The sequence below is a fragment of the Xyrauchen texanus genome, chromosome 29 (genome assembly GCF_025860055.1).
Source record: "Xyrauchen texanus isolate HMW12.3.18 chromosome 29, RBS_HiC_50CHRs, whole genome shotgun sequence".
NCBI lineage: Eukaryota > Metazoa > Chordata > Actinopteri > Cypriniformes > Catostomidae > Xyrauchen > Xyrauchen texanus.
The window spans coordinates 39,531,350-39,558,510 of NC_068304.1; the positions used below are offsets into that span (position 1 = coordinate 39,531,350).

Consider the following 27,161-nt stretch of genomic DNA (forward strand, 5'->3'; position numbering starts at 1 on the left):
CTAAACACTAAAAATACTTCAGACTACCTTGGCAACCACCTAGCAACACCCTAGCAACCACATAACAACACACAAAAGTTCTTCAGAACACCTTGGCAACCACCTAGCAACACCCTAGCAACCCCATAGCAAAACACTAAAAATCCTTCAGATCACCTTAGCAACCGTGGCAGCGACTTTTGCATGGACAAGCAGAGCAACTTAGCAACCACTTTGCGACACCCTAGCAACCACCCAGAACAATCTTCCAATCACATAGCAATGCACTAAAAATCCTTCAGAACACTTTAGCAACCACACAGCAACACACAAAAAGTTATTCAGAACACCTTGGCAACCACATAGCTACCTCATAGCAAAACACTAAAAATACTTCAGACTACCTTGGCAACCACCAAGCAACACCCTAGCAACCACACAGCAACACACAAAAAGTTATTCAGAACACCTTGCCAACCACCTAGCAATGCCCTAGCAACCTCAACCGTGGCAGCAACTTTTGCATGGACAAGCACAATAAGAAGCACATAAATCTTGTTTTCTGCTGTTGTCCATTGAGTTACTTTTTATTCAGGATTAAAAAGCATGTGTATAATTAGTCAGCCTCACTTTCTGTCACCTTCCAAAACAAACACAACTGAGACCTATTACATAAGACACAAGTCGCGTTTTAAAGAAAGTATATGGAGGCACATCATGACATGTACATAAAGTCTCTCAGCCTTTTACAAATGTCCCTGGAAAGTTATGGCATGCAACCATTGGAAATATCCAGCTGTTAATATCTGGGCCTGTGTTTGAACGTACAGTGTGTACCGACTGTACAGCCACCAGTTTAACTCTGCCCTGAGCATATCCCGTTACACACACACACACAGAGAGAGAGAGAGAGAGAGAGAGAGAGAGAGAGAGAGAGAAAGGTTATGAGTGCCACTATACAACAGGGTCAGGTAGTTTCGTGTATAAGAGAATACAGCAAAAACTTACAGCAAACAAGCAACAGGCAAAAAAAAAAGAGGAGGTGGGGAGGAGAAAGTGTGTTTGAAGAGGACATAAACAGTGACTTAGTGACAGATTTTCTCCCAGAGTGCTTGAGGAGTCAACTGAAGGGCACAAGAGTTCTCCTATGAAAAGTTGGACCTTCTCAACTATTGAGCTTCATCTAAATTACACCAACTTACCAACCTCTTGCATATCGAAGGTATTGTAAAGTCATATAATGCGCATTAAGGTCCTTAATAGGCAAAAATTATGTTTAGTTTGTATCCAGGTGTGCCATTTAATGTCTCTTGATATTGCAGCCTTATAAAGTTGTACACTTTATGATTAAAGCACGTCCAAGAGTGAAATATTAATCTGCGTATAAAATGTCAATATTTACATTCTAGTTAACATTTAGACACTGGACATGTTTAATTGATTACTTATAAATTTTATTATCTCAAGGTTCTTCAGGTCTCATTTTAAATATCAGTTCTATACATCTATTTGTATATACTTTTCTATAAGACATGGAAATGCTTCTGAACTGGAGGCCACACGTCAGAGTTCACGTGTGTTTTGACCAGTGTCACTGTGACTCCGATGTGCTACTATGTTATTTCTGACGGCTCAACTTTGCCCCAGTTCTTGTGCCTGCAGTCATATGACATGGAAAAAGAAACATAAGCTTGCCAGTGTGCAATAGATGGACTATGTGACATCAGAGTGACACATTATAAGTTCCTTTCGATTTTCCTTTTAGGTTTTAAAGCCAAGAGTAAAACTGATTTTACAAGACTTGAACATGTACATGACATACAAACTATAAGAGACTTTGAAGATTTATTACTGGGACATTCTATCTGGGACAGCCCAGGGTTAAACAGCAGTGTTCATGGATTTTAATTATTCTCCAGTTCATAAATCATTAGGTTTCAACGAGTGAACTTCACAAATAGGACAACAGCCATGAAAGACATCTGTTAGTTATAACATGGCATAATTTAACAAGTAGCATATACAGTATTAGTACAAGCAGGACCGTACCCATAATAGAGGGTCCCTACTGCTCCTCTCAAATCCTGAAAACTATCCATCCATCCATCCATCTTCAACCGCTTATCCGAAGTCGAGTCGCAGGGACAGCTGCTCCAGCAGGGGGCCCCAAACTTCCCTATCCCGAGCCACATTAACCAGCTCTGACTGGGGGACCCCGAGGCGTTCCCAGGCCAGTGTGGAGATGTAATCTCTCCACCTAATCCTGGGTCTTCCCCGAGGCCTCCTCCCAGCTGGACGTGCCTGAAACACCTCCCTAGGGAGGCGGCCAGGGGGCATCCTTACCAGATGCCCAAACCACCTCAACTGACTCCTTTCGACGCAAAGGAGCAGCGGCTCTACTCCGAGCTCCTCACGGATGACTGAGCTCCTCACCCTATCTCTAAGGGAGAAGCTCGCCACCCTTCTGAGGAAGCCCATTTCGGCCGCTTATACTCGTGACCTAGTTCTTTCGGTCATGACCCAGCCTTCATGACCATAGGTGAGGGTAGGAACAAAAACTGACCGGTAGATCGAGAGCTTTGCCTTCCGGCTCAGCTCTCTTTTCGTGACAACGGTGCGATAGAGGGAGTGCAATACCGCCCACCGCTGCCCCGATTCTCCGGCCAACCTCCCGCTCCATTGTCCCCTCACTCGTGAACAAGACCCCGAGGTACTTGAACTCCTTCACTTGGGGCAATACCTCCTTCCCTACCTGGAGTACGCACTCCATTGGTTTCCTGCTGAGAACCATGTTTACTAATTATACTACTATCCGGTTGTTTTGCTCAAGGGCTCCTAGTGGGGTTTGAACCTTACGGTTACCTGTCCAGATCTTAAACCACTAGGCTAAATCACCCCAGATTCTTTAACATGACTGTCTCATTCATCAGGCCGTGCTTTGAGCCGGTATAATGGCGGAGGCTCATCAGGCGGTGGGCTTTCAGTTCACAGTCACACCTGATGGTATCGACCTGCAGCTGAGCCGTGAGGTGCTCAAACACATCTACCTGTCTGGAGTGACATCATGGACGAAACGCGCCATACGTTTTAAGGTGAGTTTATGATGTACATGACCATGGGTTTATGAGCTATGAATTTGATCCTGTCTGTCTGTCTCTGTCAATCGATCGTTAGTTTGTTTGTTTGTTCAACAACAATTATCTATCTATAGTTCATTTGAATGTTCAATCGGTCCATTTAATCTATCTGTAGTTACTTTCTATTAGTTATTCAGTTGTTCTATCTGTCTGTCTGTCTATCCATCTATATATCTGTCTGTCTATCTGTCTGTCTGCCTATCTATCTATCTGTCTGTCTGCCTATCTATCTATCTATCTATCTATCTATCTATCTGTCTGTCTGTCTGTCTGTCTATCTATCTGTCTGTCTATATATCTGTTCGTCTGTCCTATCCATCTATCTACCGGTATCTATCTATATATCTGTCTGTCTATCTGTCTGTCTCTGTCTATCTGTCTGTCTATATATGTTCGTCTGTCCTATACATCTATCTATCTATCTATCTGTCTGTCTGTCTTTCTATCCGTCTATCTATCTATCCATCTATCTATCTATCTGTCTGTCTGTCTATATATCTGTTCGTCTGTCCTATACATCCATCTATCTGTCTGTCTCTCTGTCATCTATCTATCTATCTATCCATCTATCAATCAATCTATCTGTCTGTCTCTCTGTCATCTATCTATCTATCTATCTATCTATCCATCTATCAATCCATCTATCTGTCTGTCTCTCTGTCATCTATCTATCTATCTATCTATCTATCTATCTATCTGTCTGTCTGTCTGTCTATCTATCTATCCGTCTATCTATCTATCTCTCTATCCATCTATCTATCCATCTATCTGTCTGTCTGTCCTATACATCCATCTATCTATCTATCTGTCTGTCTGTCTGTCCATCCATCCATCCGTCTGTCTGTCTGTCTGCCTATCCATCTATCTGTCTGTCTGTATGTCTGTTCATCTGTATATCTATCCATCTGTCTGTCTATCTATCTATCTATCCATCTATCAATCAATCTCTGTCTGTCTCTCTGTCATCTATCTATCTATCTATCCATCCATCCATCCATCTATCTGTCTGTCTGTCTGTCTGTCTATCTATCTATCTATCTATCTGTCTATCCATCTATCTATCCATCTATCTGTCTGTCTGTCCTATACATCCATCTATCTATCTGTCTGTCTGTCTGTCTGTCCATCCATCCATCTGTCTGTCTGTCTGTCTGCCTATCCATCTATCTGTCTGTCTGTATATCTGTTCATCTGTATATCTATCCATCTGTCTGTCTATCTATCTATCTATCTATCCATCTATCAATCAATCTATCTGTCTGTCTCTCTGTCATCTATCTATCTATCTATCCGTCTATCTATCTATCTGTCTATCCATCTATCTATCCTATACATCCATCTATCTATCTATCTGTCTGTCCATCCATCCATCCATCCGTCTGTCTGTCTGTCTGTCTCTCTGTCTGCCTATCCATCTATCTGTCTGTCTGTCTATCTATCTATATATCCGTCTATCTGTCTGTCTATCTATCTATATATCCGTCTATCTGTCTGTCTATCTATCTATCTATCTATATATCTATCTATCTATCTATATATCTATCTGTCTGTCTGTCTAATTAAATAATTTATTGGCATGAAAGTTTCAAAAACAATGTTGCCAAAGTATCATATACAATAAATAAAATAAAAGCAAAATACATTTTTGCCAATAACTTGGACAGTATATAATATAATTATCTATCTATCTGTAATTATATTATATATAATTATTAGTAATAATATCTAAATTACCATTAAAATTTATTTCACATCACATTGTGTTTGTGTGTGTGTGTGTGTAGTGTGTGTGTGTGTGAATGAGTGTATGTGTGTGTGTGTGTGTGTGTGTGTGTGTGTGTGTGTGTGTGTGTGTGTGTGTGTGTGTGTGTGTGTGTGTGTGTGTGTACCTTTCACTGTCCCTCAGCTTGTGGCATGCTGATACAAATTGGGCACTGTGCCCCGTCTCCTCCTCCTGGGAGAATTTGTAATTTTGAGGTCAGTTAGGTCTTTAAAGTCTGAAGTTTCAGAGTTAATCTTGTTTAAGTAAACATTCCTTATTTCACATTTTAGGAGGAAGTGTATTTCAGTCTCGACCTCACCTGTCTAACATATCTATCTGTCTATCTACCTGTCTGTGAACATGTACAGCTGACACTGATACAGTGTTTAGTGTTGTGAACTGTAGAGTTTACTCATTATTTTATTGTATTTTATCCTGTCGTGTAGAACGGTATACTCACAGGTGTGTACCCCGCCAGCCCCTCCAGCTGGTTAATCGTAGTTATCGCGATAATGAGCACGATGTACACCAGGATCGATCCATCCATGGGCATGATTGACAGGATCAAGACTTCTCTACCAGTGAGGTAACTCAGTTACAGATTCATGGAAACTTCTGTTTAGATCAGGTACAACCGTGTCGGTTACCTGGAAACACAGGTGCGTCAACGACAGCTAGTGTCACGCATGACCGAAACAGCTCAGAAACATTGAGTCCTATAGACCTTATTCACGCTAGCACTATCTTTTCCCTTTTTAAAGGCTGTGAGGGATTGATGGACAGTCTTTTATAACGGTATGAAGTATTCATGTCAAATCAGAAATAAAATCTGACAATACTGGAATCATAATTGATGCTTCTTGACCTCATATTACGCTAAAAACACATGTTTTCCCAGGTTGTATAGCTAATGCGCATGCGTGTTTTAGAGTTGATTGACAGGTGATGTCTGTATCTAGAAGGTGATTGGCTATTTCACCTGTAAGGCGGGACTTTCTTCATCCATTGACATGTGCTATCGTATTCTTTGTAATAGCTTGGAGATTCATGTAAATACCATGTTGCATGAATAAGGTCATCATTCAGTACCATGGTAAATCAAAGTATCATAGCGCTACCATCGGATACATCAATGCACTATTGGTCATTTGGTCATTTTATATAAATCCAAAGCAAATTATACTATATTGAGTACAATGAGAACATGCATTTTGTCTGTCATTGATTGCATGCTTTTGCCTAATTTTTATTTTCTTGTTTATTTCATTTGTGTAGTGAGTTTATGACCGTTCAGACTCAGACGGTGTTGAGTGCAATCCTGTTCGCCACGGGCGTGTGGTTATCTGTCATTCTTCTGCTCCGTTACATCCTGAAAGCTCTGCTGTCCTATCACGCCTGGATCTTTGAGTCACATGGCAAAATGAGCCTCTCTACTAAAGTCTGGCTGGTGCGTCATACCATTAAAATACAGAGCTAACAGATAAGGGGCTAGATTTGGAAAGCGTATGTCTCATAGGACACTTATTTATCGTTTAATATTCATTTTTGGTATTGCAGTCATTATTTATTTGGTCATTTGTTTATTTACATGATCATTGTGGCGTGAGCAGGTTAACTTTATTATATGGAAAGGTGAATTAAAATATGCAACTCTAAACATTCTTCCCTTTTGTATTTCAGAGTCTAGTCAAGCTGTTGTCGGGTCGCCGGCCGTTGCTCTACAGCTTTCAAGCGTCTTTGCCTCATCTGCCTGTACCCAGTATTGATGACACAATCAGCAGGGTAAACTCTTCTAAAAGACTGTCATGAACATGTGTCCAGGAAATATTTCAAGTCAAAACCATTTGCATTGAATGTGAAAAAAATAATTAAAATAACAAAAAAACATGAATCGTTATTGCAATAAAAAAATAGACATTTTTTCCAATTGTAAAGAATTTATTCAATAACATTTTAAAGTAGCTTCTTTTATTAATTATTTTATTAGTCTAAAATTAACGGGGGTTAATTCACTACTGTCACAATGCACGAAGCAATGCTTCATTTTCAATGCAAAATATTTTTGTATATTTTATGTTTTTTATTTGTTTATACAGTGTATATATATATATATATATATTCAATGCTTGATTTGATTTTTACTGCAAATGTTTTTATTATTTTATTTGTTTATACATATTAACATAAAATACATATAAACATAAAATAATTAAAAAAATATTAATAATAATAATAATTATATAAGTAAAGCATGTATTCAATACAATTTCAAAGTAGTATCTTTTATTAATTATACTGAAAAAAAATCACTTTTTTGAGCAGGATGATTCATATTACTGTGATGCAGCAATTATAATAAAATGAGAATAAACATGAAAAATAAGAACATTTCAGACAAAAAAAAAGGTTAAAAAAATTAATGGGGGTTAGTGTCACACTGCACAAAACAATGCTTGATTTGATTTTTAATGCAAAATATTTTTGTATATTTTATGTTTTTTATTTGTTTATACAGTGATATATATATAGCTGTCAATCGATTACAATTTTAATCAAATTACATGGTGTCCCGATTAATTAATCATGATTAATCGCATATACAAATATTTGCTGAGAAAGCCCCTCATATAACAATAATTCAATTTATAATGATGAAATAATTTTACATCTTTAATATTATATTTAAGCATTCAAAATTTATATATATATAATACAAAATATTCAGATGATTAAAATGCTTTACATTCTTGTGGCAGAAGAGTTCATCATTGATAAGACAATAATCAGCTTTAGATACAATGTATTGTTTACTACCATATTATTGATCATAAGTCAATCATTGACACACAGTTCACAGTAATCCATTACACAAGTGAATTTATCAATCAGAGATTTATTATGATGGCTTGTTTAAGTACCGTCAATGTACACCTGCGTCAGACATGCTTGTGTAGCATCTTGGGTGTGTTGCGTCATAAACATACATGTTTAGGTCACTGTGTGAAGTTAAATATAGTTTAATACTTTAAACACATCTTGAGATCCCATAGATCAGATTTGTGCTCCTTCGGGTGATTTGAATGTAAGAACGTAACGCATGTTTGTGTGTCTGCTGTCTGGATGTTTTGTTCACTGTATAAACTGTGTGTTGCTCATACAGCTGAAGTTTCACTTACTGCCCCCTAGAGTAAACAGGTGGTACTACAAGCTTGCATTTCTCAGGAATCTTCCTTATTACAGTCCGGGGGCATTGCATTCTGCTTTGCCCATTTCCCTTCACATAATGTCTGTGTGATAGGCCTTGATTTCTCTCTGGCTTACTGTTTTAGTATCTAGAATCAGTTCGGCCTCTTCTGAATGATGAACAATATAAACAGATGGAGACTGTTGCTAATGACTTCAAAAAGGACCCCGCACCCAAATTCCAAAAATATCTTGTACTCAAGTCTTGGTGGGCCACGAATTATGTAAGTAAACAAAGCCAAAGTTTTTTCTTCATCTATTTTAAAAATACTGGAAAATAAGAGGCCTGGTATTGTGTGTTGACAGGTGAGCGACTGGTGGGAGGAGTACATCTACCTGAGAGGACGCGATCCCATCATGGTCAACAGCAACTTCTACACTATGGTGAGCAGAGAGCTTCAAAGAGCAGTTTGAACTTGAAGGCCACTGCGATAAGATGTTTTCCTATAAAACGAAGTTGGGGTGGGATATATTGAAGGGCTCCTCCTTTTTTTAAACAGCCAAAATGCCTTTAAACCTAACAACACAGCTGTGAACCTTGATTTGCTACTTGCTGTAGAGTACAACAGTGCCCAGGGGCTGGACTGGGAAGAGAAATCGGCCTGGGATTTTACATAGTAACTGGCCCAAAAGTTGAGGGGTTGAGCCAAAAGTTGTTGAACCCCGTGTGGGAGGAGGGGGGTGTTCTGCATATCGTGGCGGCATTTTGTGGTCCGTTCTGCATAACGCGGCGACACGTTTTAGCTTATCGCGGTCCATTTTGTGGCAGACCCACTGGCCCACTCTGTTGTCCAGATGGCAGTCCCCTGATCGCCCCGGAACTGCGTAGTCCCACCGGGAAAATGCCCGGTATGTCAGATTACCAGTCCAGCCCTGAAATGTGCTCACCCACACGTTCAGTCGTCTTGGTTCCGGAACGGTTTTTCCCATTCATTTTCTCCATAAGTCCTTTCCAGATGTGGCGACAACTCTTAAAAGCAACCCAGAGATGACTTTTTTCTTACACATCTGTGTGTGTGTGCAGTGAAAAACAATAATTATATATTTCACTTGCTAGCACACATGTGTAGTTTTCTTTATAATGGCAATAATTGATATAAATAAATCCTTTAGTCCAAGGCGACATGTGAGTCTTGAAATGATGTTGACCGCTGGTCGGTAACATATAATCTATAAATTAGTCACTACTGTGGTAGTAAATGTCTATTTGGACAGAATATCCTGCAGTTATTAAACTTTACAACGTTTGACCATATCAGACTAGCAATCCATACGTCTGATGTTAACGAATGTTGCCTAACTATAGTAACGTCATTTATTTCAAAACATCAATGTTTCCAATAAGTCAAAACAACAGCGTAAGATATGGCACTTACCTGCTCCGATGACATGCTTTCGGATATCCATCTTGTCCTTTTCTTTCATTATGTGTCCATTCGCTCTGATAAGATGTCCTGTATTCATGTGCACACCGATGCTTCGAACCACATTCATCCGCGCAGAGGAGCAGAGCCGAAGCACCACTTATGTCATTAGCATAATTTAGGTTTACTTTTTTAACCGCTAGAGGCGGTAAAATCCAAAAGTTACATAGTGAAGCTTTATATATACTGGAACTTAAATGTTCTATTGAATACAATTATACCAACGTATCAACAGGCGTCGATAGTGAGGAGAAATATGACGAAAACGAGAAGACGCTAGCGGTATGCTAAGCTAATGGGCTAACCGGTTATAGCTAACTGGGAAAAAAGAATTTGGCCATTTATATCTTTGGTTTAATAATATGATATATGTTACATCATTTTTAAAAAGGTTATTCTTTGTTATAACTGCACAGTTAAGATGAATCGTACAGTGATTACATAAGATTATAATAGCTCTTTTAGCGGCAGCTGTTGCCTGGTTTCCCACTAAAGCTAAGCAGGGTTGAGCCTGGCCAGTATCTGGATGGGAGACCTCCTGGGGATAACTAAGATTGCTGCTGGGAGTGGTATTAGGGAGGCCAGCAGGGGGTGCTCACCCTACGGTCTGTGTGGGTCCTAATGCCCCAGTATAGTGACCGGGACACTATACTGTACAAAAGCCTTTCAGATGAGACGTTAAACCGAGGTTCTGACTCTCTGTGGTCATTAAAAATCCCATGTCTAGTAAAGAGTAGGGGTGTAACCCCGGTGTCCTGGCCAAATTTCCCCCCCATTGGCCCCTATCTACCATAGCCTCCTAATAATCCCCATCCCTGAATTGGCTACATCACTCTACTCTCTCCTATCCACAATAGCTGGTGTGTGGATGGGCGTTCTGGCGCACTATGGCTGCCGTCACGTCATCCAGGTGGATGCTACACACTGGTGGTGGTTGAGGAGATTCCCCCTATACTATGTAAAGCGCTAGAAACGCAATATTAATAGAATCACTTTATGATCCGACGGCATTACTTGGAGTGGGCATGTGGTGTAGTGGTTTCCGACAAATTTGCAGTGAACCCTCAATAGAGCTCCTTAGATTTGTTTGGGGTTGTTTTATATTTTTTAAAAGCTTTATTTTAGAATGCAGTCCATATCTGTAATCCTTTTTCTGTCCATCAGGATTTTCTCTACGTGATCCCTACACACAGACAAGCTGCACGCGCAGGAAATGTAGTTCATGCCATGCTGCGGTATCGCCGTAAGCTGGAGAGAGGAGAGCTTACCCCGGTACAGATACACAATCACTCTGAACGTCTCTGAAAATCTCACTTTCTGCCATCCGTAACCTTAATAACTACATCATGAAAATATTTGTTCTTTTGCTTGCTCATCATCCTTCTCTTCTCAGCTTATGGCTCTTGGCATTGTGCCCATGTGCTCCTTTCAGTATGAAAGAATGTTCAACACAACCCGTATCCCTGGCATTGAGACTGGTAATGACTCACATAATACTAGATTATACAGTGCGTGTGTTTTATTGGGGCTTTTTACAACATTGTCATGGCTAAATTCAGATTTAAGGAAATGGGTCAAGCAAAAATGGGTCCTTTTGTGTTCCATGGAAAAAATTAATATGGGTTTGGAATAGCATAAGGGTAAATGATCACAGAACTTGCTCTTTTTGGTCAAACTATTCCCATTTAACCTTGCAATAATGAGAACTTTGTTTATGCTCAGATTTTGTGCAGCACCTGAAAGACAGGAAGCACCTGGTGGTTTATCATCGAGGTCGTTTCTTTAAGGTGTGGCTCTACTATGGAGGTCGCCACCTTTGGCCTACAGAGCTGGAACTGCAATTTCAACGCATCCTTGATGACAAGTCTGAACCTCAGCCTGGAGAGCTCAAACTCGCCGCACTTACTGCTGGGAACAGGTGAGGATGGCATTGCCAAACAGTCATGTGACTATTTATTACACAAATATACATCTTGCCATTCATAATTTGCTTTATAAATTGGACAGGGTAGAAATCAGATACACACTTACACAATCATCGGCTTCACCTTTCTTCCAGGGTTCCCTGGGCCACAGCTCGTGTAAAGTACTTTAGTGAGAGTGTCAACAGGGCGTCTCTGGAGGCTATTGAGACAGCAGCGTTCTTCCTGACCATGGACGATGAGGCACATGGATACGATCCAGAGAATGTTCGCTGCCTGGACCTCTACGCTAAATCTCTGCTGCATGGAAAGTGCTATGACAGGTAGCAAATTTCTTATGTCTAATGTCGGAGGTTGTTCTTCATGGTGACCGTGATTTTTGCCAAGTACGACATGTTTCTGATCTCATACTTATGACTCTTATCTCATAATTTTGACTTCCTATCTCAATAATGGCTTACTATCTAATACTTATTACTTTTTATCTCATAATTTTGACTTTCTATCTCAGTAATGGCTTACTATCTCATACTTTGTATCTCATAATTTTGACTTCCTATCTCAATAATAATTACTATCTCATAATTTTGACTTCCTATCTCAATAATGACTTACTATCTCATAATTTTGACTTCCTATCTCAGTAATAATTACCATCTCATAATTTTGACTTCCTATCTCATAATTTTGACTTCCTATCTCAATAATAATTACCATCTCATAATTTTGACTTCCTATCTCAATAATAATTACCATCTCATAATTTTGACTTCCTATCTCAATAATAATTACTATCTCATAATTTTGACTTCCTATCTCAATAATAATTACCATCTCATAATTTTGACTTCCTATCTCAATAATAATTACCATCTCATAATTTTGACTTCCTATCTCAATAATAATTACCATCTCATAATTTTGACTTCCTATCTCAATAATAATTACCATCTCATAATTTTGACTTCCTATCTCAATAATAATTACCATCTCATAATTTTGACTTCCTATCTCAATAATAATTACCATCTCATAATTTTGACTTCCTATCTCAATAATAATTACTATCTCATAATTTTGACTTCCTATCTCAATAATAATTACTATCTCATAATTTTGACTTCCTATCTCAATAATGACTTACTATCTCATAATTTTGACTTCCTATCTCAATAATGGCTTACTATCTCATAATTTTGACTTCCTATCTCAATAATAGCTTACTATCTCATAATTTTGACTTCCTATCTCAATAATTTGACTTTACTATCTCATAATTTTGACTTCCTATCTCAATAATAATTACTATCTCATAATTTTGACTTCCTATCTCAATAATGGCTTACTATCTCATAATTTTGACTTCCTATCTCAATAATAATTACCATCTCATAATTTTGACTTCCTATCTCAATAATGGCTTACTATCTCATAATTTTGACTTCCTATCTCAATAATAATTACCATCTCATAATTTTGACTTCCTATCTCAATAATAATTACTATCTCATAATTTTGACTTCCTATCTCAATAATGGCTTACTATCTCATAATTTTGACTTCCTATCTCAATAATAATTACTATCTCATAATTTTGACTTCCTATCTCATAATTTTGACTTCCTATCTCAATAATAATTACTATCTCATAATTTTGACTTCCTATCTCAATAATAATTACTATCTCATAATTTTGACTTCCTATCTCAATAATAATTACTATCTCATAATTTTGACTTCCTATCTCAATAATAATTACTATCTCATAATTTTGACTTCCTATCTCAATAATAATTACCATCTCATAATTTTGACTTCCTATCTCAATAATAATTACTATCTCATAATTTTGACTTCCTATCTCAATAATAATTACCATCTCATAATTTTGACTTCCTATCTCAATAATAATTACTATCTCATAATTTTGACTTCCTATCTCAATAATAATTACTATCTCATAATTTTGACTTCCTATCTCATAATTTTGACTTCCTATCTCAATAATAATTACTATCTCATAATTTTGACTTCCTATCTCAATAATAACTTACTATCTCATAATTTTGACTTCCTATCTCAATAATAATTACCATCTCATAATTTTGACTTCCTATCTCAATAATAATTACCATCTCATAATTTTGACTTCCTATCTCAATAATAATTACCATCTCATAATTTTGACTTCCTATCTCAATAATAATTACTATCTCATAATTTTGACTTCCTATCTCAATAATAATTACTATCTCATAATTTTGACTTCCTATCTCAATAATAATTACCATCTCATAATTTTGACTTCCTATCTCAATAATGGCTTACTATCTCATAATTTTGACTTCCTATCTCAATAATGGCTTACTATCTCATAATTTTGACTTCCTATCTCAATAATTTTGACTTCCTATCTCATAATGTTGACTTCCTATCTCAATAATAATTACCATCTCATAATTTTGACTTCCTATCTCAATAATTATTACTATCTCAATAATAATTACCATCTCATAATTTTGACTTCCTATCTCAATAATAATTACCATCTCATAATTTTGACTTCCTATCTCAATAATAATTACCATCTCATAATTTTGACTTCCTATCTCAATAATAATTACCATCTCATAATTTTGACTTCCTATCTCATAATTTTGACTTCCTATCTCAATAATAATTACCATCTCATAATTTTGACTTCCTATCTCAATAATTTTTTTTTCCATTTATTTGTTTTATTTTTAAATGTACATATTTTTCAGGACCCCAGGAAGAATAGCTGCAGCACGGCTGTAGCTAATGGGGATCCTTTCAATAAAAACAAAAAAACAATCTCAATAATAATTACTATCTCATAATTTTGACTTCCTATCTCATAATTTTGACTTCCTATCTCAATAATAATTACCATCTCATAATTTTGACTTCCTATCTCAATAATAATTACCATCTCATAATTTTGACTTCCTATCTCAATAATAATTACCATCTCATAATTTTGAATTCCTATCTCAATAATAATTACCATCTCATAATTTTGACTTCCTATCTCATAATTTTGACTTCCTATCTCAATAATAATTACTATCTCATAATTTTGACTTCCTATCTCAATAATGGCTATCTCATAATTTTGACTTCCTATCTCAATAATAATTACCATCTCATAATTTTGACTTCCTATCTCAATAATGGCTTACTATCTCATAATTTTGACTTCCTATCTCAATAATGGCTTACTATCTCATAATTTTGACTTCCTATCTCATAATTTTGACTTCCTATCTCATAATGTTGACTTCCTATCTCAATAATAATTACCATCTTATAATTTTGACTTCCTATCTCAATAATTATTACTATCTCAATAATAATTACCTTCTCATAATTTTGACTTCCTATCTCAATAATGGCTTACTATCTCATAATTTTGACTTCCTATCTCAATAATGGCTTACTATCTCATAATTTTGACTTCCTATCTCATAATTTTGACTTCCTATCTCATAATGTTGACTTCCTATCTCAATAATAATTACCATCTTATAATTTTGACTTCCTATCTCAATAATTATTACTATCTCAATAATAATTACCATCTCATAATTTTGACTTCCTATCTCAATAATAATTACTATCTCATAATTTTGACTTCCTATCTCAATAATAATTACTATCTCATAAAATTGACTTCCTATCTCAATAATGGCTTACTATCTCATAAATTTGACTTCCTATCTCAATAATAATTACCATCTCATAATTTTGACTTCCTATCTCAATAATAATTACCATCTCATTATTTTGACTTCCTATCTCAATAATAATTACCATCTCATAATTTTGACTTCCTATCTCAATAATGGCTTACTATCTCATAATTTTGACTTCCTATCTCATAATTTTGACTTCCTATCTCATAATTTTGACTTCCTATCTCAATAATAATTACCATCTCATAATTTTGACTTCCTATCTCAATAATGGCTTACTATCTCATAATTTTGACTTCCTATCTCAATAATAATTACCATCTCATAATTTTGACTTCCTATCTCAGTAATAATTACCATCTCATAATTTTGACTTCCTATCTCATAATTTTGACTTCCTATCTCAATAATGGCTTACTATCTCATAATTTTGACTTCCTATCTCATTATTTTGACTTCCTATCTCAATAATAATTACCATCTCATAATTTTGACTTCCTATCTCAATAATGGCTTACTATCTCATAATTTTGACTTCCTATCTCATAATTTTGACTTCCTATCTCATAATTTTGACTTCCTATCTCAATAATAATTACCATCTCATAATTTTGACTTCCTATCTCAATAATGGCTTACTATCTCATAATTTTGACTTCCTATCTCAATAATAATTACCATCTCATAATTTTGACTTCCTATCTCAATAATAATTACCATCTCATAATTTTGACTTCCTATCTCAATAATAATTACCATCTCACAATTTTGACTTCCTATCTCAATAATAATTACCATCTCATAATTTTGACTTCCTATCTCAATAATAATTACCATCTCATAATTTTGACTTCCTATCTCAATAATAATTACCATCTCATAATTTTGACTTCCTATCTCAATAATTTTTTTTTTCCATTTATTTGTTGTATTTTTAAATGTACATATTTTTCAGGACCCCAGGAAGAATAGCTGCAGCACGGCTGTAGCTAATGGGGATCCTTTCAATAAAAACAAAAAACAATCTCAATAATAATTACTATCTCATAATTTTGACTTCCTATCTCAATAATAATTACCATCTCATAATTTTGACTTCCTATCTCAATAATAATTACCATCTCATAATTTTGACTTCCTATCTCAATAATAATTACCATCTCATAATTTTGACTTCCTATCTCAATAATAATTACCATCTCATAATTTTGACTTCCTATCTCATAATTTTGACTTCCTATCTCAATAATGGCTTACTATCTCATAATTTTGACTTCCTATCTCAATAATGGCTTACTATCTCATAATTTTGACTTCCTATCTCATAATGTTGACTTCCTATCTCAATAATAATTACCATCTTATAATTTTGACTTCCTATCTCAATAATTATTACTATCTCAATAATAATTACCATCTCATAATTTTGACTTCCTATCTCAATAATAATTACCATCTCATAATTTTGACTTCCTATCTCAATAATAATTACCATCTCATAATTTTGACTTCCTATCTCATAATTTTGACTTCCTATCTCAATAATAATTACCATCTCATAATTTTGACTTCCTATCTCAATAATTTTTTTTTTTCCATTTATTTGTTTTATTTTTAAATGTACATATTTTTCAGGACCCCAGGAAGAATAGCTGCAGCACGGCTGTAGCTAATGGGGATCCTTTCAATAAAAACAAAAAAACAATCTCAATAATAATTACTATCTCATAATTTTGACTTCCTATCTCAATAATAATTACCATCTCATAATTTTGACTTCCTATCTCAATAATAATTACCATCTCATAATTTTGACTTCCTATCTCAATAATAATTACCATCTCATAATTTTGAATTCCTATCTCAATAATAATTACCATCTCATAATTTTGACTTCCTATCTCATAATTTTGACTTCCTATCTCAATAATAATTACTATCTCATAATTTTGACTTCCTATCTCAATAATAATTACCATCTCATAATTTTGACTTCCTATCTCAATAATGGCTTACTATCTCATAATTTTGACTTCCTATCTCAATAATGGCTTACTATCTCATAATTTTGACTTCCTATCTCATAATTTTGACTTCCTATCTCATAATGTTGACTTCCTATCTCAATAATAATTACCATCTTATAATTTTGACTTCCTATCTCAATAATTATTACTATCTCAATAATAATTACCATCTCATAATTTTGACTTCCTATCTCAATAATAATTACCATCTCATAATTTTGACTTCCTATCTCAATAATAATTACCATCTCATAATTTTGACTTCCTATCTCATAATTTTGACTTCCTATCTCAATAATAATTACTATCTCATAATTTTGACTTCCTATCTCAATAATGGCTATCTCATAATTTTGACTTCCTATCTCAATAATAATTACCATCTCATAATTTTGACTTCCTATCTCAATAATGGCTTACTATCTCATAATTTTGACTTCCTATCTCAATAATGGCTTACTATCTCATAATTTTGACTTCCTATCTCATAATTTTGACTTCCTATCTCATAATGTTGACTTCCTATCTCAATAATAATTACCATCTCATAATTTTGACTTCCTATCTCAATAATGGCTTACTATCTCATAATTTTGACTTCCTATCTCATAATTTTGACTTCCTATCTCATAATTTTGACTTCCTATCTCAATAATAATTACCATCTCATAATTTTGACTTCCTATCTCAATAATGGCTTACTATCTCATAATTTTGACTTCCTATCTCAATAATAATTACCATCTCATAATTTTGACTTCCTATCTCAGTAATAATTACCATCTCATAATTTTGACTTCCTATCTCATAATTTTGACTTCCTATCTCAATAATGGCTTACTATCTCATAATTTTGACTTCCTATCTCATTATTTTGACTTCCTATCTCAATAATAATTACCATCTCATAATTTTGACTTCCTATCTCAATAATGGCTTACTATCTCATAATTTTGACTTCCTATCTCAATAATTTTGACTTCCTATCTCATAATTTTGACTTCCTATCTCAATAATAATTACCATCTCATAATTTTGACTTCCTATCTCAATAATGACTTACTATCTCATAATTTTGACTTCCTATCTCAATAATAATTACCATCTCATAATTTTGACTTCCTATCTCAATAATAATTACCATCTCATAATTTTGACTTCCTATCTCAATTGACTATCTCATAATTACCATCTCATAATTTTGACTTCCTATCTCAATAATAATTACCATCTCATAATTTTGACTTCCTATCTCAATAATAATTACCATCTCATAATTTTGACTTCCTATCTCAATAATAATTACCATCTCATAATTTTGACTTCCTATCTCAATAATGATTACTATCTCATAATTTTGACTTCCTATCTCAATAATATTACTATCTCATAATTTTGACTTCCTATCTCAATAATAATTACCATCTCATAATTTTGACTTCCTATCTCAATAATGAATTACTATCTCATAATTTTGACTTCCTATCTCAATAATAATTACTATCTCATAATTTTGACTTCCTATCTCAATAATAATTACTATCTCATAATTTTGACTTCCTATCTCAATAATAATTACCATCTCATAATTTTGACTTCCTATCTCAATAATAATTACCATCTCATAATTTTGACTTCCTATCTCAATAATAATTACCATCTCATAATTTTGACTTCCTATCTCAATAATAATTACTATCTCATAATTTTGACTTCCTATCTCAATAATAATTACCATCTCATAATTTTGACTTCCTATCTCAATAATAATTACCATCTCATAATTTTGACTTCCTATCTCATAATTACTTCTATCTCATAATGATTACTATCTCATAATTTTGACTTCCTATCTCATAATTTTGACTTCCTATCTCAATAATAATTACCATCTCATAATTTTGACTTCCTATCTCAATAATAATTACTATCTCATAATTTTGACTTCCTATCTCAATAATAATTACTATCTCATAATTTTGACTTCCTATCTCATAATTTTGACTTCCTATCTCAATAATAATTACCATCTCATAATTTTGACTTCCTATCTCAATAATAATTACTATCTCATAATTTTGACTTCCTATCTCAATAATAATTACCATCTCATAATTTTGACTTCCTATCTCATAATTTTGACTTCCTATCTCAATAATAATTACTATCTCATAATTTTGACTTCCTATCTCAATAATAATTACTATCTCATAATTTTGACTTCCTATCTCAATAATAATTACCATCTCATAATTTTGACTTCCTATCTCAATAATAATTACTATCTCATAATTTTGACTTCCTATCTCAATAATAGCTTACTATCTCATAATTTTGACTTCCTATCTCATAATTTTGACTTCCTATCTCATAATGTTGACTTCCTATCTCAATAATAATTACCATCTTATAATTTTGACTTCCTATCTCAATAATTATTACTATCTCAATAATAATTACTATCTCATAATTTTGACTTCCTATCTCAATAATAATTACTATCTCATAATTTTGACTTCCTATCTCAATAATAATTACTATCTCATAATTTTGACTTCCTATCTCAATAATAATTTGACTTCCTATCTCATAATTTTGACTTCCTATCTCAATAATAATTACCATCTCATAATTTTGACTTCCTATCTCAATAATTTTGACTTCCTATCTCAATAATAATTACTATCTCATAATTTTGACTTCCTATCTCAATAATAACTTACTATCTCATAATTTTGACTTCCTATCTCAATAATTTTGACTTCCTATCTCATAATGTTGACTTCCTATCTCAATAATAATTACCATCTCATAATTTTGACTTCCTATCTCAATAATATTACTATCTCAATAATAATTACCATCTCATAATTTTGACTTCCTATCTCAATAATAATTACTATCTCATAATTTTGACTTCCTATCTCAATAATAATTACTATCTCATAATTTTGACTTCCTATCTCAATAATGTTACTATCTCATATTACTTCTATCTCATAATTTGACTTACTATCTCATAATTTTGACTTCCTATCTCAATAATAATTACTATCTCATAATTTTGACTTCCTATCTCAATAATGACTTACTATCTCATAATTTTGACTTCCTATCTCATAATTTTGACTTCCTATCTCAATAATACTTACTATCTCATAATTTTGACTTCCTATCTCAATAATAATTACTATCTCATAATTTTGACTTCCTATCTCAATAATAATTACTATCTCATAATTTTGACTTCCTATCTCAATAATAATTACCATCTCATAATTTTGACTTCCTATCTCAATAATAATTACCATCTCATAATTTTGACTTCCTATCTCAATAATTATTACTATCTCAATAATAAATACATCTCATAATTTTGACTTCCTATCTCAATATTGGCTTACTATCTCATACTTAACTTTGTATCTCATAATTTTGACTTTCTATCTCAATAATGGCTTACTATCTCATACTTTTTATCTCATAATTCTGACTTCCTATATCAATTATGGCTTACTATTTCATACTTATGACATTTTAACTCATAATTTTGATTTTTAATCCCATAATTATAACTTCGTGTCTAAAAATGACTTTTTATCTCTTAATTTTTACTTGATCATAATTATAGTTTAGCACCTCATAATTTATTACTTTAAATCTCAAGCATTTAATCTCATAAGTATGACATTTTATGTCAAAGTTATGACTTTGAATCTAATAACTGTGGCTATTATCTTATCAATATGACTTAGTATCTCTCTTACCAAGCACTATTTTTACTTTTGTAAGAAATGGTCTTAAATACCAAACCCTCAACCCTTAAATCTGATTGGAAATGTTGTTCCTGGACCATATCCAATCAGACAAAATCACGGTCACCAACCAGTTAGCTGTATGATAAGTTTAACATTTGTAACTTGAAGTAGTAAATTGCTGTTTCACAGTGAAAGACATGGGAAGGTGAATGTATATACATCTGTTTACAAACCACAACACACACAGACACAAACTCAACCAGCTTCTCTCTTCCCCTTTAGGTGGTTTGATAAGTCTTTCAATTTGATTGTTTACAAGAATGGTAAAATGGGCATCAACACTGAACATTCATGGGCTGACGCCCCTATTATTGGACAAATGTGGGAGGTAAACAAATAATAATCATTTTAAATGCAAAAGTTGTTTTCGAGTGAAAACGTTTGCCAGAAGTTGATAACAGAGTTCCATTTTCTGTTAAGTATATACTGGCTACAGATTGTTTTCACCTGGGATACACAGAAGAAGGTCATTGCAAAGGAGATGTCAACAAAGGTCTGGCTCCCCCTTCCAGACTGCAATGGGACATTCCAAAATCGGTATGACTTGTACCTTGCATCTCAGGCTGGATTAAGGACCGCACATTGTATTTTAAACATTGGAGAGAGGGATTAATCCAATAGGAAATTATTTATTGTATATTATGATAGCTGTGATGTCATTTATTGCCTGTACCATGAAAACTGATTATAGTCTCTTATCTTACTTTTAGTGCCAGGAGATTATTGAAGGTTCATACATGGTTGCGAAGGAGATCGCAAACGACGTGGATTTTCATGGCTGTTTGTTTACAGAGTTTGGAAAGGGTCTGATAAAGAAATGTAGAACAAGTCCAGATGCTTTTATCCAGCTGGCACTGCAACTGGCTCATTATAGGGTATGTTACTTACATGAACAGCCCATTTGGCCCCTTTAAAGACTCTTTCCAGCTTTTGGAAGCAGCCTATATGTTTCTATATATTGTAAACCAACTGTTTAATGAAGTTCATGATTTTATTACATCTGTATTTCTTCACTGTAGGACAAAGGCGAGTTCTGTTTGACTTACGAATCATCGATGACACGCATGTTCCGTGAGGGCCGGACAGAAACCGTGCGCTCCTGTACCTGCGAGTCTACGGCATTTGTAAGAGCAATGGAGGACAAGAAAAGTACGGTGAGAGCTATATGGAATATTACAGATTATTTACATGACCAGCCATTTAGGGGTGTTTCTCCAACTTTGGCGACTTTTAGATCTGTGGACTTCTAGAAAGTCTTGTTAAAACATTTTTCACACTCTCAATATATATACAGTGCATCTGGAAAGTATTCACAGCCTTTGCCATGACACTCAAAATTGAGCTCAGGTGCTTCCTGTTTCCACTGATCATCCTTGAGATGTTTCTACAACTTGATTGGAGTCCACCTGTGGTAAATTCAGTTATTTGGACATGATTTGGAAAGGCACACACCTGTTTATATAAGGTCCCACAGTTAACAGTGCATGTCAGAGCACAAACCAAGCCATGAAGTCCAAGGTATTGTCTGTAGACCTCCGAGACAGAATTGCATCAAGGCACAGATCTGGGGAAGGGTACAGAAACATTTCTGCAGCATTGAAGGTCCCAATGAGCACAGTGGCCTCCATCATCCATATATGGAAGAAGTTGGAACCACCAGGACTCTTCCTAGAGCTGGCCACCCGGCCAAACTAAGCGATCGGGGGAGAAGGGCCTTAGTCAGGGAGGTGACAAAGAACCCGTTGGCCACTCTGACAGAGCTCCAGCATTTCTCTGTGGAGAGAGGAGAACAACCATCTCTGCAGCACTCCACCAATCAGGCCTGTATGGTTGAGTGGTCAGACGGAAGCCACTCCTCAGTAAAAGGTGCATGACAGCCCGCCTGGAGTATGCCAAAAGGCACCTGAAGGACTCTCAGACCATGAGGAATAAAAGATTGAACTCTTTGGCCTGAATGGCGAGCATCATGTCTGGAGGAAACCAGACACCGCTCATCACCTGGCCAATCCCATCCCTACAGTGAAGCATGGTGGTGGCAGCATCATGCTGTGGGGATGATGTTCAGTGGCAGGAACTGGGAGACTAGTCAGGATCGAGAGAAAGATAAATGCAGCAATGTACAGAGACATCCTTGATGAAAACCTGCTCCAGAGCGCTCTGGACCTCAGACTGGGGCGAAGGTTCATCTTCCAACAGGACAACGACCCTAAGCACACAGCCAAGATAACAAAGGAGTGGCTACGGGACAACTCTGTGAATGTCCTTGAGTGGCCCAGCCAGAGCCCAGACTTGAACATCTCCGGAGAGATCTGAAAATGGCTGTGCACCGACGCTCCCCATCCAACCTGGTGGAGCTTGAGAGGTCCTGCAAAGAAGAATGGGAGAAACTGCCAAGCTTGTAGCATCATACACAAAAAGACTGGAGGCTGTAATTGGTGCCAAAGGTGCTTCAACAATCTATTGAGCAAAGGCTGTGAATACTTACGTACATGCGATTTTTAATACATTTGCAAAGATTTCAAACAAACTTCTTTCACGTTGTCATTATGGGGTAGAATTATGATGACAATAATGAATTTAATCCATTTTGAAATAAGGCTGTAACATAACAAAATGCACGTAAGCATTTAAGTAATGTTTTAAGGTCTGACTTGGTGAATGATTTTGAGTTTTGTGGCCTTTTTCATGTTTGTCAGAATGAGCAGAGGCTTGCACTCTTCCAGAAAGCCGCTGAAAAGCACCAGAACATGTACCGCCTGGCCATGACGGGAGCCGGTATCGACCGCCATCTCTTCTGCCTGTACATTGTGTCTAAAGTGATGGACATAGACTCACCATTCCTCAAACAGGTGCGAGCAAGTCTGAATCATGACTACAAATTGGACAAACTAAACTTCTATTTGCATTGTGCCAAATCTCATGGTCAACCTTGTTCAATAGGTTTTGTCTGAGCCCTGGCGTCTCTCCACCAGTCAAACCCCTCAACAGCAGCTCAATCTCATTGACATTCAGAAGTTTCCAAAATATGTGGGAGCGGGAGGCGGTTTTGGGCCTGTAAGTCTTACATACGCCTCCTACAGTAAACTGTATGTCATTACAACAGTTTCTTTGTTGACATTGAAATTTATATGCAGGTTGCCGATGATGGTTATGGCGTTTCATACATCATTGTTGGAGAGAATCTCATCACATTCCACATTTCCAGCAAGTTCTCCAGTCCAGAGACAGTAAGAAAATCCCAAACTTTGCACAGAGGCTGTTTAATGGTAAATGGTCTGCACTTATATAGCACCTTTTTAACCTTTACTGTATTCAAAGGGCTTTACACTGTGACTCAAGCACCCATTCACATACACACACACACATACACCAATGGCGGCAGAGCTGCTATGTAAGGTGCTAGCCTGCCATTGGGAGCAACTTGTGGTTTGGTGTCTTGCCCAAGGACACTTCGGCACGTGGAGTCATGTGGGCCGGGATTTTAACCACCAACCCTGCGATTTGTGACCGACCCGCTCTACCAACTGAGCCACAGCTGCGTAGTTTAATAACAAAACCAAGATAACATTTACAGCTACTCGTGATTAGACAGCTACGGATGGGAAAAAGGGGAGAGGAGAACATGAGTAGGGGGAGTCAGACTTTGAGAATGAAGTCAGAACAGCAGGAAGGCAGAACAAGCATTTTTACAACAAAAAAGAAAAAAGCCTGATCGCATGAACATTGCGTGACTGGGGCAACATGTTTGCAAAATTATTCATTACGTTTTGCTGCAGTTTCCCAGGGAAATGTCCAGCAGGGGGCGCCAAAAGTGAGTGAAATGGTGCCGTAATCAGACTAAAAAAAAATATTTTCTCCCCAATTTGTAATGCACTCTAGGTCCCTGTGGTGGCGTAGCGACTCGCCTCAATCCGGGTGGTGGAGGACGAATCTCAGTTGCCTCCGCGTCTGAGACAGTCAATCCACACATCTTATCACGTGGCTTGTTGAGCGTGTTACCGCGGAGACGTAGCGCGTGTGGAGGCTTCACGCTATTCTCCGAGTACATTATAATGCACAGACATTTTTTAGACATTGCACTAATGCTTAACCTGGGGGGAAAATAGTTCTAAAATAACTGCAAATGTCATTAAAGTGGTATAGTAGATGATGGGCACAAGGGATTTTTCAGGCACTTGACAAAGAATAATAATAAAAAGTGCAGTTAAACCATTTTTAATTAACAAACAAAACATTGGGTTGTAGAAATGTGCCATATAAGGGTTTTTTTTCACTCACCCGCCTCATGATGCTGCAAACCCATATGACTTTCTTTTTGCCATGGAAAAGGATTCATTCACTGGAGGAAAAAAAAGAAAGATGCAACGTGAATGATAACTTAGGCTAACATTCTGCCTGATATCTCCTTTTTTCTCCCCAACTTGGAACGCCCAATTCCTAATGCACTCCAAGTCCTCGTGGTGGCGTAGTGGCTCACCTCAATCCGGGTGGTGGAGGACGAATCTCAGCTGCCTCCGCGTCCGATACCGCCAATTATCACGTGACTTGTTGAGCATGTTACCGTGGAGATGTAGCGCTTGTGGAGGCTTCATGCTATTCTCCGTGGCATCCACGCACAACTCGCCACACGACCCACATTATAGCGACCACGAGGAGGTTACCCCATGTGACTCTACCCTCCATAGCAACCGGGCCGATTTGGTTGCTTAGGAGACCTGACTGGAGTCACTCAGCTAATCCTGGGGTGATAGTCAGTGTCTTTATTCGCCGAGTTACCCAGACCCCTGATATCTCCTTTTTGTGTCCCAAGGAAAAAAAGTCAAACAGATCACAGCATGAGGGTGAGTAAATGGTGGGTGAACTATCCCTTTAAAGGTGCACTCAGTCATTTTTGTTTTTATGTCATCTTGGATGCACTGGCACCTAGTGGCATCATTCAAGCGCATCCGTTTTCAGTAACCAAATGCCATTGTAAACATTCCCTATTCAGTCAGCCATGATTCATTTAATCCATGAGTTGAAGTGTCCAATAACAGGGCAATTACTGAGATTAAGCAAGTAGTATTAAGCTGGTCATGTGATCATAATATGGCTGCCCCCATGAGGGGACCCTCTCAGTGTAGAATGAAACAGCTTTTAAAAGGTTACTGATCCGACAGGAGTCTTCCTCTCATGTGTGGTCATGAATTTATACATTTGTTTCAAAATTACAATTTATTCATTTGGTAGCAAAACTTTTTAAATGTGGAAAAAATGACTGAGAAGTTGGCATACTTGGGCGGCTGTGGCTCAGGTGGTAGAGCGGGTCGGCTGATAATCGCAGGGTTGGCGGTTCGATTACCGGCACACATGACTCCACATGCCGAAGTGTCCTTGGGCAAGACACTGAACCCCAAGTTGCTCCCAATGGCAGGCTAGCACCTTGCATGCAGCTCTGCCACCATTGGTGTGTGAATGGGTGATTGGGACGCAGTGTAAAGTGCTTTGGTAACCGCTAAGGTTAAAAAAAGCGCTACATAAGTGCAGACCATTTGGCATACCTTCTTCAAATCTGTTGTTAAGCTTAAGTAAAATAATTCTGTACTCATCCATCTTTCTCTCTGTATTCACAGGACTCGTATCGCTTTGGGCAGAACATCAAGCAGGCCATGCTGGACATAAGAGCTCTATTCAACCAGAAAGAGAAGAAAATGTGACTTCAAATTAATTAGATAAAAACAAAAATCAAACGGGAAGCCTCGACTTCAAAGTTGACCAATGGAAAGCACTGGTTGTACAACAATTGTAATCAAACACCTCGTCTTGTGCACCATGAGGCTGTGTGAAGTAAATATTACATAATACATGTTATTTAGTAGGCAAACACTATTTATTTATTGTAAAAAAAAAAAAAAAGGCATCTCTGCACTTCGACATCGTAGAGGAAAAGTCCTTGCACTGATGTTGCTGACAAAAATGCACACAACATGAAAACAGTTGAATATGTAATATTTCAATGGTAAATATGGAGTTTTTAGCATGTTGTATTCTTTCTGGGGTCTTTATCAAATGACTGTAAATACCTAATTTGTGCATATTGTTTTTAAAATGCTGAATTCTGTATTAAAAGGGAACTCTTCAAGTTTAACGTTTT

At 36.1% G+C, this 27,161-nt stretch overlaps 1 protein-coding gene across 2 annotated transcripts; it reads left to right on the forward strand.

Annotated features, from left to right (window-relative positions):
* The first annotated feature begins 913 nt into the window (after window positions 1-913).
* Window positions 914-27,155, forward strand: LOC127622739 (carnitine O-palmitoyltransferase 1, liver isoform-like). Of its 2 annotated transcripts, XM_052096805.1 has the most exons (19): window positions 914-1,201; window positions 2,910-3,071; window positions 5,325-5,464; window positions 6,154-6,325; window positions 6,559-6,660; window positions 8,208-8,345; window positions 8,428-8,505; window positions 10,710-10,817; window positions 10,939-11,023; window positions 11,268-11,463; window positions 11,605-11,790; window positions 21,251-21,356; window positions 21,449-21,565; window positions 21,739-21,903; window positions 22,048-22,182; window positions 23,725-23,877; window positions 23,969-24,082; window positions 24,163-24,255; window positions 26,641-27,155. In XM_052096805.1, the coding sequence occupies exons 2-19, from the start codon at window positions 2,931-2,933 to the stop codon at window positions 26,722-26,724; spliced, it is 2,313 nt and encodes a 770-aa protein (XP_051952765.1). In that variant the 5' UTR covers window positions 914-1,201; window positions 2,910-2,930; the 3' UTR covers window positions 26,725-27,155. The 2 variants fall into 2 exon arrangements, with proteins under 2 accessions (XP_051952765.1, XP_051952766.1); XM_052096806.1 differs by lacking the exons at window positions 914-1,201; window positions 2,910-3,071 and adding an exon at window positions 4,926-5,093.
* The last annotated feature ends 6 nt before the right edge of the window (window positions 27,156-27,161 follow it).